This window comes from Oncorhynchus kisutch, linkage group LG17 (genome assembly GCF_002021735.2).
Source record: "Oncorhynchus kisutch isolate 150728-3 linkage group LG17, Okis_V2, whole genome shotgun sequence".
Lineage (NCBI taxonomy): Eukaryota > Metazoa > Chordata > Actinopteri > Salmoniformes > Salmonidae > Oncorhynchus > Oncorhynchus kisutch.
Window position 1 is genome coordinate 59,408,241 of NC_034190.2, and position 16,207 is coordinate 59,424,447.

Genomic DNA, 16,207 nt, shown 5'->3' on the forward strand with positions numbered 1-16,207 from the left:
GTGTGGCAATTTCAACCAGCCCTTCCAAGCAAAATAATCGTCCAGCCGATCTGGCAATTACCAGAATTGCCAGATAGCCAATCCACCCCTGTATCTGAGCAGCCTATAGACCCCAGAATAACTAGGGTCAGGGGTGATGAGTGAGGACTCTGAAGACCACCACTCTAGTCCAGGTTGCTTCATACATATCCCTGTGGATATGTTTGTGTGTGTGAGTGCCACTGCTTGAGTGCATTCATGGCCGGCACTTCGGGCTCTGCAGATAAGCCCCCTGTTGCATTGGACCTGGATCCATTTCAGCCTGGACAATCTAGTAGTGACCCAGCTGGCCAAAGGTCAATAGAAAGCTGGATGCAACAGGCTGGATGCTGGGTGCAACACCAGTAGCTATATATGGTTTGCCAAATAGAGTTTTTCAAATCTGCTTTAGATTCTTTAATGAGATAAAGAATGCTTTCCTGAGTTCTTATGAGTTTTCTTCATCTCAGCTTAACCACATGCTGTTTAACTCAGTTGTGGTGCTGTGTGGTGAGGTAAACTAGTCAGAACTTCATACAAATCTGATCCATAATTATTGGCGCAGTTGATAAAGATGAGCAGAAATGACTGTATAAAATCAATACTACAAATACTGAGCTATATTGCATGCAACAAAAAAAGGAAAATTATATTATTTTATACCAATGCAATTGTTCAGAGAAAGAGTTGTTGTTTAACAAGTAATACAAAAAATACAAAAATGTTTCCAGATCCTTGATGTCCTTCGTCTACCCTTATGGACTTCCCTCTTCAATTCAAACCACAGGTTTTCAATGGGGTCCAAGTCCAGAGACTGAGATGGCCATTTTACTGGACAATTAACATTTCTTTGTTGAGTTTGATGTGTGCTTGGGGTTATCGTCTTGCTGGAAGTTCCACTTGCGGCCAAGTGTCAGCCTCCTGGCAGAGGCAACCAGGTTTTTGGCTAAAATGTCCTGGTACTGGGTAAAATGTTTACTTGTTAAACAAAATCTCTTTCTCTGAGCAATTGTATTAGTATAAAATAATATAATTTCATATTTTTTCTGGAGCATACAATATGCTGTAGCTCAGTTTTTTGTATCATTTATTTTATACAGTCTTTTTGCTCATCTTTATCAAGGGTGCCAATATTTATGGAACTGACTGTATGTGGTGCGTTCAATCAGCACATTCTCAGGGTACATGGGCTTGGTTACTACAGGGCAAGGAGGACGTAAATACAATGTGGTTGAATTAGGAAATTTCAGGAAACAACTTTTTTCCCCCTTTTACATTTGTGACTGGAGAGATAATACACCATACTACTGTATCTTCACTGTGCTCAACTCTTTATTCTAGATAAGCATGCATGACTGTGTGTTTAAACACACCTGCACATTTGTCGTTTAATAGACGCAGTCCTGTTAGCACTGAGAACATTGGGAGGTTGTAGTGGTATTAGCACATGTACTTACTCGTAGTTCCCTAGGGGGCTGTATTCGTGTGTATTTGTGTGAGTGTGTGAGTGTGAGTGTGTGGGCATGTGCCCATATTGGTACATCCAATAGTGACAGAACCTTTAATCTTCCAAGAGCAGTTAAGGTGCTTCTGCTTTATAAAGCAGCATGTGTGTCAGTGTGTGTGTCAGTGTGTGTGTCAGTGTGTGTGTAAGAGTGTGAGTGCCCTTTGCAGCAGCCAGTTTTGTAATCAGCTGTCGAAGTGGGCTCCGAGTCTTAGCTGTAGCCGAGTGGTAGCACTCTCCTCTAACCCTGGTCCACTCAGCCAGCCACACAGCTCTGTGATCCACAGCACAGCTGCAGTAAGGTGATGGAAGGACAGAGGGACACTAGCTAAACCTGAGCTTCACCACTACGCTAACTGGCACATGCATGCAAGTTGCATGCAGGTTGTGCGTATGTTTTTTTTTTGTGTGTGTGTGTGTGTATTGTGTTTGTCGCAACATATGTGTGCATATTTATTGATCGAGACCATTGTGATACTCTACTATAAAGGTAAGATAACCATCAGTCAGTTCTCTGATCATTTTGGTTGATGCAATGTTTTATGCTTGAGTAAGATCAATGTCGATTCAAATGCAATGAAATCATTGTTTTTGTTATGCATGTCATATGGGTATGAGATTTCTATATGTACTTAAACACCAATTTTATAGTTTATGTACACCTACAAAATGTGCATTAATACATCTTGCAGAGAAGGCTTGTGGTATTGCAAAAAAAGTATTATTTGTAATGATAATGCGTGATATATCATATGATGACAAAAACCCTAAAAGTGTTCTAAATTGATCAGTTTACAACTGATCAATATTGAATGTTTACATGGAAAAACAATCAATAGCGATTGTGAAACCCACATTGCTTCCTTTTGCTAACTATTTTATGATTGAACATTTCTGTAAATATAATTACATCGGAAATGAGTTCCAATGTAATTTAATTGTGTAAATTCATAGCGAGATCTCGTTTAATGATTAATGTTCTCGTTAAAATAAACTACTGTATACATACATCCACTCCAGAATATTATATTATACAGTTATTCCAAATAACTAATTTCGGTAACTAATTTCAAGTCCAAAGGAATTCGATTTTCTTACTGTAGTAGTTGACATCATTCAAACAGGAAATTATGAAAGAGGATGTTTAAAATAAATGTTGGAACATTAATTCAATGTAGCCCATCTTTATTGTCAACATTTTAATTATGCATTTACACTATAATGTTACTGCTACAATTACAGCAACATGTTCTGTCACTACACAGTACTTTGTGGGATAATAACACTGATTGGGTATGTTATTAACCCGTGATGTTGTGTTTTTAGCAGTTTGTGTGATTATTTGCTATTTTATTTGACCTCAGCCTACACAAACGTAACAATCTTTGAGAAGTATTTAAGCTGTCACATAATAAGATAACCAGGCCATACAGAATGCATGTTCTGACTCCTAGTAGCCCACCTTGCCATACAAATACGCCACGGATAATTCAAAACACCTGCAACATGTCTACATAACATGTCATCTAATGCCGTCAATGTGTTTCACGCCATGTGATACTGTAAAATGTTTGGTTTTGCAGTGAGTGCTGAGTGTGTCGTATTAGTGTGTATGAATGACTGTGGTACAGAGAGAGTGCTGGGTGGGCCGACAGAGGTAGAGGGGCATGCATAAAGTTACAGTAGTAAGACTGGCTATGGATGGATCTCTTTTCTGGAGATTGCGATTGTGATTCACCCTTTATTAACGGTCAGATTCATTATTAGGAATGGCTCGATAAATACATTTGTATTGTGACCACCAAAAACGGTGACCTCAAAATGAAGCTCTGTTGCCTTGGTACAGTATAATCTTGGTACAGTGCATTTGGAAAGTATTCAGACCCCTTCCCTTTTGTCTACACAAAATACCCCATAATGACAAAGCGAAAACAGGTTTTTAGAAATGTGTGCAAATTTACTGAAATACCTTATTTACATAAGTATTCAGACCCTTTGCTATAAGACTCAAAATTGAGCTCAGGTGCATCCTGTTTCCATTTATAAACCTTGAGATGTTTCGACGTCTTGACTGGAGTCCACCTGTGGTAAACTTAATTGATTGGACATGATTTGGAAAGGCACACACCTGCCTATATAAGGTCACACAGTTGGCAGCGCATGTCAGAGGAAAAAACAAGTCATGAGATCAAAGGAATTGTCCGTAGAGCTCCGAGACAGGACTATGTCGAGCCACATATCTGGGTACCAAAAAATGTCTGCAGCATTGAAAGTCCCCAAGAACACAGTGGCCTCCATCATTTTTAAATGGAAGAAGTTTGGAACCACCAAGGCTCTTCCTAGAGCTGGCCACCCGGCCAAACTGAGCCATTGGGGGAGAAGGGCAATGGTCAGTGAGGCGACCAAGAACCCGATGGTCACTCTGACAGAGCTCCAGAGATCCTCTGTGGAGATGAGAGAACCTTCTAGAAGGACAACCATCTCTGAAGCACTACACCAACCAGGCCTTTACGGGAGAGTCGCCAGACGGAAGACAATCCTCAGTAAAACAGCCCACTTCGAGTTTGCCAAAAGGCACCTAAAGGTTTCTCAGACCATCTGAGGAAACTAAGATTGAACTATTTGGCCTGAATGACAAGTGTCTCGTCTGGAGGAAACCTGGCACCATCCCTACGTGAAGCATTGTGGTGGCAGCATCATGCTGTGGGGATGTTTTTCAGGGACTGGGAGACTAGTCAGGATTGAGGGAAAGATGAATGGAGCAAAGTTCAGAGAGATCCTTGATGAAAACTTGCTCCAGAGCGCTCAGGACCTCAGACTGGGGCGAAGGTTCACCTTACAGCAGGACAATGACCCTAAGCACACACACAAGACAACACAGGAGTGGCTTCGGGACAAGTCTCTGAATGTCCTTGAGTGGCCCAGCTAGAGCCCAGATTGAACCCGATCAAACATCTCTGGAGAGTCCTTAAAATATGCAGCAATGCTCCCCACCCGACCTGACAGAGCTTGAGTGGCTCTGCAGAGATACAGGTGTGACAAGCTTAATGCGTCATAGCCAGGAAGACTCGAGGCTGTAATCGCTGCCAAAGAACTGAGTAAAGGGTCTGAATACTTATGTAAATTTGATATTTGTGTTATTTATTTTAAATAAATGCTCTGTTATTATGGGGCGTTAGATTGATGTGTAGATTGATGACGGGAAAAAAATGATTTAATGCATTTTAGAATGAGGCTGTAACGTAACAAAATGTGGAGAAAGTCAAGGGGTCTGAATTCTTTACGAATGCACTGTATAGACTGTATACTGTGTTCGCATCCGTGCATCTCCAATAATTGTTTGTTGTGAATTGTGCAGAGGCATTGGATCATTACATTAATTAACCCATGTCTCTCTGACTGTCAGATTTGAGACAGAGAGAGAGAGATGATCGAGCTGGGCCTTGCAGATGGCAGTCTGATCGATGAACTGATTGCGCTGACGGCTCAGAGCCTAAGCCACTTGGAGATCAAAGAGCACTTCAACATTATCAAGGAGATCGGCCGGGGGAAGTATGGCAAGGTTCTGCTGGTCACCCATCGCTGCAGGGGTAAGAAGCCAACTCATAGTTTAAAAGGCTGAAATACTAAGGGCTTTCCTTTGGTTCAATGACACAATAAAATGTTTTATTGATTTCACGTAACTTGAAAAGTGTCAGAAGTTTTTGGTATCAAATTGCCCATAGAATTATTATTATTATTATTATATTTATTTAACCAGGTAGGCCAGTTGAGAACAAGTTCTCATTTACAACTGCGACCTGGCCAAGATAAAGCAAAGGAGTGCAACAAAAACAACAACACAGAGTTACACATGGGATAAACAAACATACAGTCAATAACACAATATAAAAATCTATATACAGTGTGTGCAAATGTAGTAAGATTAAGGAGGTAGGCCATAGTGGCAAAATAATTACAATTTAGCATTAACACTGGAGTGATAGATGTGCAGATGGTGATGTGCAAGTAGAGATACTGGGGTGCAAAATAGCAAAAATAAATATTATATGGGGATGAGGTAATTGGGGCTATTTACAGATGGGCTGTGTACATGTGCAGTGATTGGTAAGCTGCTCTGACAGCTGATGCTTAAAGTCAGTGAGGGAAATATGTCTCCATCTTCAGCAATTTTTGCAATTCGTTCCAGTCATTGGCAGCAGAGAACTGGAAGGAAAGGCGGCCAAAGGAGGAGTTGGCTTTGGGGATGACCAGTGAAATATACCTTCTGCAGCACGTGCTATGGGTGGGTGTTGCTATGGTGAGCTAAAATAAAGCGTGGCTTTACCTAGCAAAGACTGGAGCCAGTGGGTTTGGCGACGAATATGTATCGAGGACCAGCCAGAGCATACAGGTCACAGTGGTGGGTGGTACATGGGGCTTTGGTGACAAAATGGATGACACTGTGATAGACTACATCTAATTTGCTGAGTAGAGTGTTGGAGGCTATTTTGTAGATGATATAGCCGAAGTCAAGGATCGGTAGGATGGTCAGTTTTAAGAGGGTATGTTTGGCAGCATGAGTGAAAGAGGCTTTGTTGCGAAATAGAAAGCCAATTCTAGATTAAATTTTGGATTGGAGATGCTTAATGTGAGTCTGGAAGGAGAGTTTACAGTCTAACCAGACATCTAGGTATCTGTAGTTGTCCACATATTCTAAGTCAGAACCGTCCAGAGTAGTGATGCTAGTTGGGCAGGCGGGTGAAGGCAGCGATCGGTTGAAGAGCATGCATTTCGTTTTACTAGCATTTAAGAGCAGTTGGAGGCCACGGAGGGAGTGGTGTATGGCATTGAAGCTCGTCTGGAGGTTTGTTAACACAGTGTCCAAAGAAGGGCCAGAAGTATACAGAATGGTGTTGTCTGCGTAGAGGTAGATTAGAGAATCACCAGCAGCAAGAGTGACATCATTGATATATAGAGAGAAAAGAGTCAGCCCGAGAAATGAACCCTGTGGCACCCCCATAGAGACTGCCAGAGGTCCGGACAAGAGGCCCTCCAATTTGACACACTAAACTCTATCTGAGAAGTAGTTGGTGAACCAGGCGAGGCAGTCATTTGAGAAACCAAGGCTGTTGAGTCTGCTGATAAGAATGTGGTGATTGACAGAGTCGAAAGCCTGGGCCAGGTTAATGAAGACGGCTGCACAGTACTGTCTTTTATCGATGTCGGTTATGATATCGTTTAGGACATTGAGCATGGCAGAGGTGCACCCACGAACAGCTTGGAAACCAGATTGCATAGCGGAGAAGGTACGGTGGGATTCTAAATGGTCGGTGATCTGTTTGTTAACTTGGCTTTCTAAGACTTTAGAAAGGCAGGGCAGGATGGATATAGGTCTACAACAGTTTGGGTCTAGAGTGTCTACCCCTTTGAAGAGGGGGATGACCGCGGCCGCTTTCCAATCTTTAGGGATCTCAGACAATACAAAAGAGAGGTTGAACAGGCTAGTAATAGGGGTTGCAACAATTGCAGCGAATAATTTTAGAAAGAGAGGGTCCAGATTGTCTAGCCCAACTGATTTGTAGGGGTCCAGATTTTGCAGCTCTTTCAGAACATCAGCTATCTGGATTTGGGTGATGGAGAAGCAGGGGAGGGGGGCTTGGGCAAGTTTCTGCGGGGGGTGTAGAGCTGTTGGCCAGGGTTGTGTGGTAGCCATTTGGAAAGCATGGCCAGCCGTAGAAAAATGCTTATTGAAATTCTCGATTATCATGTATTTATTGGTGGCGACAGTATTTCCTAGCCTCAGTGCAATGGGCAGCTGGGAGGAGGTGCTCTTACTCTCCATGGACTTTACAGTGTCCCAAAACTTTTTGGAATTTGTGCTACAAGATGAAAATGCTAGCCTTTGCTTTCCTAACTGCCTGTGTATATTGGTTCCTAACTTCCCTGTTGCATTTCACGGGGGCTATTCAATGCTAATGCAGTACGCCACAGGATGTTTTTGTGCTGGTCAAGGGCAGGCAAGTCTGGAGTGAACTAAGGGCTATATTTGTTCTTAGTTCTACATTTTTTTAATGTGGCATGCCTATTTAAGATGGTGAGGAAGGCACTTTTAAAGAATAACCAGGGTACCCGGGCCAGGTTGATTAGAAAGGCCTCCTCGCTGAAGTGTTTTAGGGAGCGTTTGACAGTGAGGGGTGGTTGTTTGACCGCGGGCCCATCACGGACGCAGGCAATGAGGCAGTGATCGCTGAAATCCTGGTTGAAGACAGCAGAGGTGTATTTAGAGGGCAGGTTAATCCAAATGACTTCACAGATCTTCATTGTAAAGGGTTTAAACACTGTTTCACATGCTTGTTCAATGAACCATAAACAATTAATGAACATGCACCTGTGGAACAGTCGTTAAGACTCTAACAGCTTACAGATGGTAGGCAATTAAGGTCACATTTATGAAAACTTAGGACACTAAAGAGGCCTTTCTACTGACTCTGAAAAACACCAGAAGAAAGATGCCCAGGGTCCCTGCTCATCTGCTTGAACATGCCTTAGGCATTCTGCAAGGAGGCATGAGGACTGAAGATGTGGCCAGGGCAATAAATTGCAATGTCCGTACTGTGAGAAGCCTAAGACAGCGCTACAGGGAGACAGGACGGACAGCTGATCGTTCTCGCAGTGGCAGACCACGTGTAACAACACATGCACAGGATCGGTACATCCGAAGATCACACCTGCGGGACAGGTAAAGGATGGCAACAACAACTGCCAGAGTTACACCAGGAACGCACAATCCCTCCATCAGTGCTCAGACTGTCCTCAATAGGCTGAGAGAGGCTAGACTGAGGGCTTGTAAGCTTGTTGTAAGGCAGGTCCTCCCCAGACATCACCGGCAACAACATTGCCTATGGGCACAAACCCACCATCGCTGGACAAGACAGGACTGGCAAAAAGTGCTCATCACTAATGAGTTGCGGTTTTGTCTCACCAGGGGTGATGGTCGGATTTGCGTTTATCGTCGAAGGAATAAGCGCTACATCAAGGCCTGTACTCTGGAGCGGGATCGATTTAGAGATGGAGGGTTCATCATGGTCTGGGGCGGTGTGTCACAGCATCATCGGACTGAACTTGTTGTCATTGCAGGCAATCTCAACGCTGTGCGTTACAGGGAAGACATCCTCCTCCCTCATGTGGTACCCTTCCTGCAGGCTCATCCTGACATGACCCTCCATCATGACAATGTCACCAGCCATACTGCTCGTTCTGTGCGTGATTTCCTGCAATACAGGAATGTCAGTGTTCCATGGCCAGCAAAGAGCCTAGATCTCAATCCCATTGAGCACGTCTGGGACCTGTTGGATCGGAGGGTGAGGGCTAGGGCCATTTCCGCCAGAAATGTCCAGGAACTTGCAGGTGCCTTGGTGGAAGAGTGGGGTGACATCTCACAGCAAGACCTGGCAAATCTGATGCAGTCCACGAGGAGGAGATGCAGTGCAGTACTTAATGCAGCTGGTGGCCAGACCAGATACTGAATGTTACTTTTGATTATGACCCCCCTTTGTTCAGGGTAACATAGTTCCATTTATGTTAGTCACATGTCTGTGTAACTTGTTCAGTTTATGTCTCAGTTGTTGAATCTTGTTATGTTCATACAAATATTTACACAAGTTAAGTTTGCTGAAAATAAACGCAGTTGACAGTGAGAGGACATTTCTTTTTTTGCTGAGTTTATCTTATATTGTAGGACGGCCGGGGTGTTAAGCATATCCCAGTTTAGGTCACTGGGGTCTACAGGGCTTGGCTTAACCTCTACATCACCAGAGGAACAGAGGAGGTGTAGGATAATGGTACGGCTAAAGGCTATAAGAACTGGTTGTCTAGTGCGTTGGGAACAGAGAATAAAAGGAGCAGATTTCTGGGTGTGGTAGAATACAGTAGATTCAGGGCATGATGTACAGACAAGGGTATTGTAGGATGTGAGTACAGTGGAGGTACACCTAGGCGTTGTGTGACGATGAGAGAGGTTTCGTCTCTGGTGGGACCAGTTTAGCCAGGTGAGGTCTCAGCGTGTGTGGGGGGTGGGACAACAGAGCTATCTAATGCAAGGTGAGCGGGACTGAGGGCTCTACAGTGAAATAAAACAGTAAGGACTAGCCTAGACAGCAGTAGACAATGCATATTGATTTTAGAGAGAGGCATTTTGACATTAGAAAGAGGCATAAAGCAGTCACAGGTGTTGATCAGGAGAGCTAAGACAACAACGGGTAAATGGTGATGAATGGGCAGAGCGGGTCAGTTAGGAACATACAGGACCTGAGTTTGAGGCTGGGGCCGACAGATAAACAAAATTAGGTACTGTCTTATTGAAACTGTCCAGGGGGCATCAGCTGTGTAGACGAGTGATCATAGGGTCCAAAGAATAGCAATATTGGCAAAAGAGATATTGTAGCCCTAGAATTAGCTAGTATATGGGCCTAGCTCGTGGCTAGCTCAACGCTAACTGGTGCCTGTTTCGGGACAGAGGCGTTAGCTAACAGTAGCCACTTGGTAGCAGCTAGTTAGCTGCGATGACCCGGTGTAATGATCCAGAGTGGAAGGAATCCGGTGATGTGGTAGAGAGAAGCAGTCCGATATGCTCTGGGTTGATATCGCGCTGTGCAGACTGGCATGTCTTGTCCGAGTTAAAGCTGGTGTTATCCAAGCTAAAAGGTGAAAACCGCTAGCCGTGTCTAACAAAGACTAGTAGCTAGTTAGCTGGCTAGCTCCTGACGGAGGTTCCAGTTATAAGGAATAGAAATAGCAGAACCGCACCACATTGGGTGAGGTGGGTTGCAGGAAAGTATATTTAGTTCATAGGTAGAAAGTGAGATTAAAATGTATACGGGAAAAAAACAGGCTATTTACACAGGATAAGACATGGGATAAGACAAAGACAAACACAACACACGACCGACTGCTACGTCATCTTGGAACAGCAAATTTCATAGAGTACTGCCAATACTGGATCTAATGCTGCTGCTAACATCATTTATACTGTCTGCTATCTCTTGTGTTTTCTGGTCATAAACATCTCTTATGGTCATAACATTTTGCCAAGTTGTTATAAAACATAACAAATAGGAATGTTTTACAGGAACACCGATGGCTCTTAAAGTGATGCCAAAAGCCTCCACCAAGCTCCAGGGATTCTTACGGGAGTACTGCATCTCCTTGCACCTATCCTGCCATCCCTGCATCGTAGGTCTCTTCGGAATCGCCTTTCAATCTAATGAGCACTATGGCTTTGCCCAGGAGCTTGTTATTGGGAGGGACCTTTTTGCTGTCATCCAACCAAAAGTAAGATTGTGTTTGATTTTGATATAGTAAAACTGTGACCTAAGAATTCAATCAAGAGGATTGGTGAATATTGTCAATCTATACCATTTTGAGTGTCCATGAGCGCAATGTACTGTTAAAAATGGTCCAAATGTAAAGTCTTCTAATTCACTTTAGACAAGTCTCAGTGACCACAAAGCCTTAACAGTTTCCAATCCTCTGCTCCCAGGTGGGTATCCCAGAGAGTGCAGTGAAGCGCTGCGTCCTGCAGATTGCCAGTGCCCTGGAGTTCATCCACGAGCACGGCCTGGTCCACCGCGACATCAAACCTGAGAACATCCTGCTGCTGGACAGCCACTGCTGCCGGGTAAAGCTGGCTGACTTCGGCCTGGCTCAGACGAGAGGCACTCTGATTCGCTTCATCTCCGGCACGCTGCCCTACATGGCCCCAGAGCTGTGTGCCGTTGCCCTGGAGGAGGGCCAGAAGGAGGTGACGGCGCCTCCGCTCAGCGTGGAGCCCAGCCTGGACACCTGGGCCTTCGGAGTAGTCATCTTTTGCATCCTCACCGGCTACTTCCCCTGGGAGCGCTGCGTGACCTCAGATGACTTCTACCAGGAGTTTGCTGATTGGTGCCAGGCACCCACCGTGGAGGAAGTTCCACCCTTGTGGAAGAGATTCACCCCGGCTGCCATGGAAATGTTCAGCAGGCTGTTGGAGCTCAATGCTAACAACAGATGCACAGTAGGGGAGGTCAGGTCCTATGTGGAAAAGGACTGGTTGATGCCGACGCTAGTGGACACAAACGGACTGCAACCGGAGAATGGCAAGGTCAGTGCCACCTGCTCCACCCCTAGTGTGTGTAGGAGTAGTCCTGTCCACCAGGAGGTGGAGTAAATGTCTTCAGTGGAACGGTGTCTGAGGTATCTGTGTACACCTCCAGCTCATGGTATCAACTATCCAATTTACAGGGAGCAAGCACAAGGTGTGCATTCGACCCCACTCTTACCATGCACTGATAGGTAGGGTAACTGAATTATACTCAACGTCAGTCCAGAGAGCCACACAAGGGGAAAAAGCTCTGATAGGATACGAGTGTACTGTAAAAGCAGCACTATTTGAGTGTGAGTGAGCTCGTACTATTCTGTGTGTATGTACACAATATTGGTAACCTGATAAATTTAGCAATGTTACGAAATAGTTTGTATCTACTGTAGCACAGGAGCAGCTTATGCTATATTGTGTGTAACTACACAACGTTGGTGACCTGAGAAATATACTGTAACATAGAACTTGTACCTAGCATAGGAGCAGCTATTTTCAGAACAATGCTTTATATTCTGTGTTTTAGAATCTCTCACTGCACAGAAGACAAGCATTATAATAATTTCATAGAGGGAGAGTGTGCACTGTGCGTTCAAGCTGGCTTAGTGGCACTGTTCACTTTGGCAGTGCTCAATGTTCTCTCAAATGTTTTTGTAGTGTGTCACACTGTACAGGCTGTTCCGTGAATGAGGCTACCTCAGTTTGTCTATTTCTGTGTATACTCTCATTGTTCATGAAAGATTCATATTCAAATATAGACATACAGAAAATACATTAACTGTATAATGAATGGAATGTAATAGACTGAATATGAAATGGGTATGGGTAAATATCCAGAGTGTAATTTTTAGGTATTCCACAACTGACCCCAGAAAATGACTGTCACACTGAAAGCTGTTTCAAGTTCACATTGTTTCAAATCAACTTAATTTAATGCAAAGGCAACAAATTGGGAGCTGCTGTATAACAATGAACTCTGTCTCCCTAAATAGAAATTGAAGTTCAAATCATCCTTTTTGTGCACTGTAAAAAAAGAAAAAGGTTGTTTTTACGGTATCTTATTGGCAAACAGGTACAGTATGTTACCGTAAATACCGTAAACTTTACAGTAGTGTACTGTTAAACCAAAGTTTCTTTGAAATTTATGGAAACATATTGTAACTTTGTTTTATTCGAATCAAGTACATAATTATTGTGTATAGGTTGCACGTAAAGTTTTTGACACAGTGTTTGAGTATGCCTTTTGGTATGAACAAATAAACATAATCCATCTCTTCTGTCTGCTTCTTTTCATCCACTCTCAAGGGCATATCATATTTCCTTCTTTGAAGCTCCGTCCATAACCTAAGTGATCCATAGTCGCACCTCTCTCCCTCTCCTAACACAACCCTCACTCCTCACCACTCTCCCTCCCCTGCCACAACCCTCAACCTTTACCACTCTCCCTTTCCTACCACTCCCTCACCCCTCACCTCTCTCACTCTCCTCACCTCTCTCCCTCTCCTACAACAACCCTCACTCCTCACCACTCTCCCTCTCCCTCTCCTGCCACAACCCTCACCCTTCACCACTCTCCCTCTACCACCACTCCCTCACCCCTCACCTCTCTCCCTCGCCTCACCTCTCTTCCTCTCCTACCACAACCCTCGCCCCTCACCACTCTCCATCTCCTACCACTACCTCACCTCTCACCATTTTCCCACTCCTACCACTCCCTCACCCCTCACCCCTCACCTCTCTCCCTCTCCTACCATTCCCTCACCGCTCAACTCTCACCTCTCTTCCTCTCCTCACCTCTCTTCCTCTCCTACCACAACCCTCATCCCTCACCACTCTCCCTCTCCTACCACAACCCTCACTCCTCACCTCTCTTCCTCTCCTACCACTACCTCACCTCTCTCTCTCTCTCCTACCACAACCCTCACTCCTCACCCCTCACCCTCTCCTACCACTCCCTCACCGCTCAACTCTCTCCCTCTTTTACCAAATTTAATCAAATAAAATGCTATTTGTCACAAGCTTCGTAAAACAATAGGTGTAGACTAACAGTGAAATGCTTACTTACGGGCCCTTCCCAACAATGCAAGAGTAAGAAAATAGAGAAATAATAGAAAAGAAAAACACATGTGCAGGGGTATGAGGTAATTAAGGTAGATATGAACATATAACTAGGAATAAAGTGATAGACAATAAACAGTAGCAGCAACATATGTGATGAGTCAATGCAAAAAAGTAGCTATTTGGTTGGCTATTTAACTAACTTTATAGTCTTATGTCTTGAGGGTAGAAGCTGTTCAGGGTCCTGTTGGTTCCTGAATAGGTATCCTGGTAATCTGTTTGGCCTTGTGAATGTTAACCTGTTTAAAGGTCTTATTCACATAGGCTATGGAGAGAGTGATCACAGTCGTCTGGAACAGCTGGTGCTCTCATGCATGGTTTATTGTTGCTTGCCTAGAAGGCATTATTAAGTTTGTCTGGTAGGCTCGCTTCACTGGTTAGCTCTCGACTAGGTTTCCTTTTGTAATCTGTGATTGCAAGCATGCCACATCTGACGAGCATCAGAGTAGGATTCAATCTTAGTCCTGTATTGACGCTTTGCCTGTTTGATGGTTCATAGTGGGATTTTTTATAAGGGTACAGAGAAGTGTCTCGCTCATTGAAAGTGGCAGCTCTAGCCTTTAGCTCAGTGCAGATTTTTCCTGTAATCCATGGCTTCTGGTTGGGATCTGTACGTACGGTCACTGTGGGGACAAAGTCATCGATGCACTTATAATCAAGCCAGTGACTGATGTGGTAAACCCCTCAATGCCATCGAATGAATCCCGGAAGATATTTCAGTCTGTAGCAAACAATGGAGGGCGAGGGAGAGCTTTGTATGTGTTTCTGTGTGTGACGTAAAGGTGATCTAGAGTTTTTTTGCGTATTGTTGTACAGGTGAAATTCTGGTAGAAATTTGGTAAAATTTATTTAAGTTTTACCAAACTTGGATAAAATTGATTTCAGTTTCCCTGCATTAAAATCAATGGTCCCTTTTGGCTCTATGCAGCTCGTTGAGTGGGTTCTTAGTGCCAGCATCACTTCTTGGTGGTAAATAGACAGCTACGAAAAATACAGATGAAACTATCTAGGGTAAATATTATGGTCTACAAATATTACAGTTCTTCAGGTTCCGTTCATAGGTTAGTCTCGAATGGAGCTAATCCAGTTTGTTCTCCAGTGATTGTACATTCTCTTTTATGTTGCCTTTTTTTCCGGAGTCTCGAAGATTAGGGATTACCCCATAACCACTCACCCCGCTCCTACCACCCCCCTCGCCACTCACCCCGCTCCTACCACCCCTTAACCACTCACCCCGCTCCTACCACCCCCTTGCCACTCACCCTGCTCCTACCACCCCCTCGCCACTCACCCCGCTCCTACCACCCTTCACTCACCCCTCTCCTACCACCCCTTAACCACTCACCCCGCTCCTACCACCCCCTCGCCACTCACCACTCACCCCTCTCCTACCACCCTTCACTCACCCCTCTCCTACCACCCCTTCACTCACCACTCTCCTACCACCACCTCGCCACTCACCACTCACCCCTCTCCTACCACCCTTCACTCACCACTCTCCTACCACCCCCTCGCCACTCACCACTCACCCCTCTCCTACCACCCTTCACTCACCCCTCTCCTACCACCCCTTCACTCACCCCGCTCCTACCACCCCCTCGCCACTCACCACTCACCCCGCTCCTACCACCCCCTCGCCACTCACCACTCACCCCTCTCCTACCACCCCTTTACTCACCCCTCTCCTACCACCCCTTCACTCACCACTCACCATTCATCCCTCCCCTACCACCCCTTCACTCACCCCTCTCCTACCACCCCTTCACTCACCCCTCTCCTACCACCCCTTCACTCACCACTCACCATTCATCCCTCTCCTACCACCCCTTCACTCACCACTCACCCCTCACTTACCACGCCCTCACCACTCGCCCCTCTCCTACCACACCCTCACCCTCACCACTCACCCCTCTCCTACCACCCCTTCACTCACCACTCACCATTCATCCCTCCCCTACCACCCCTTCACTCACCCCTCTCCTACCACCCCTTCACTCACCCCTCTCCTACCACCCCTTCACTCACCACTCACCCCTCACTTACCACGCCCTCACCACTCGCCCCTCTCCTACCACACCCTCACCCTCACCACTCACCCCTCTCCTACCACCCAGTCACCACTCACCCCTAAACTCACCTACCACGCCCTCACCACTCACCCCTCTCCTACCACCCAGTCACCACTCACCACTCACCCCTCCACTCGCCCCTCTCCTACCACACCCTCACCACTCACCATTCATCCCTCTCCTACCACCCCTTCACTCACCACTCACCCCTCACCTACCACCCCCCCACCAACCACCCCTCTCTTAGCACCCCCTCACCACTCACCCCTCTCTTACCACCCCCTCACCACTTACCCCTCTCCTACCCCCCCACACCACTCACCCCTCTCCTACTACCCCTCACCATTCTCCCTCTCTTACCAGCCCCTCACCACTCACCACTCT

General features: G+C 45.3%; 1 protein-coding gene across 1 annotated transcript; it reads left to right on the forward strand.

Moving 5' to 3' along the window:
- The first annotated feature begins 1,666 nt into the window (after positions 1 to 1,666).
- On the forward strand, positions 1,667 to 12,910 carry LOC109907011 (serine/threonine-protein kinase SBK1). The gene is made up of 4 exons (XM_020504813.2): positions 1,667 to 1,824; positions 4,929 to 5,112; positions 10,632 to 10,834; positions 11,043 to 12,910. Exons 2-4 carry the CDS (start codon positions 4,950 to 4,952, stop codon positions 11,706 to 11,708), a joined length of 1,032 nt encoding a protein of 343 aa, XP_020360402.1. The 5' UTR covers positions 1,667 to 1,824; positions 4,929 to 4,949; the 3' UTR covers positions 11,709 to 12,910.
- Positions 12,911 to 16,207: the final 3,297 nt, after the last annotated feature.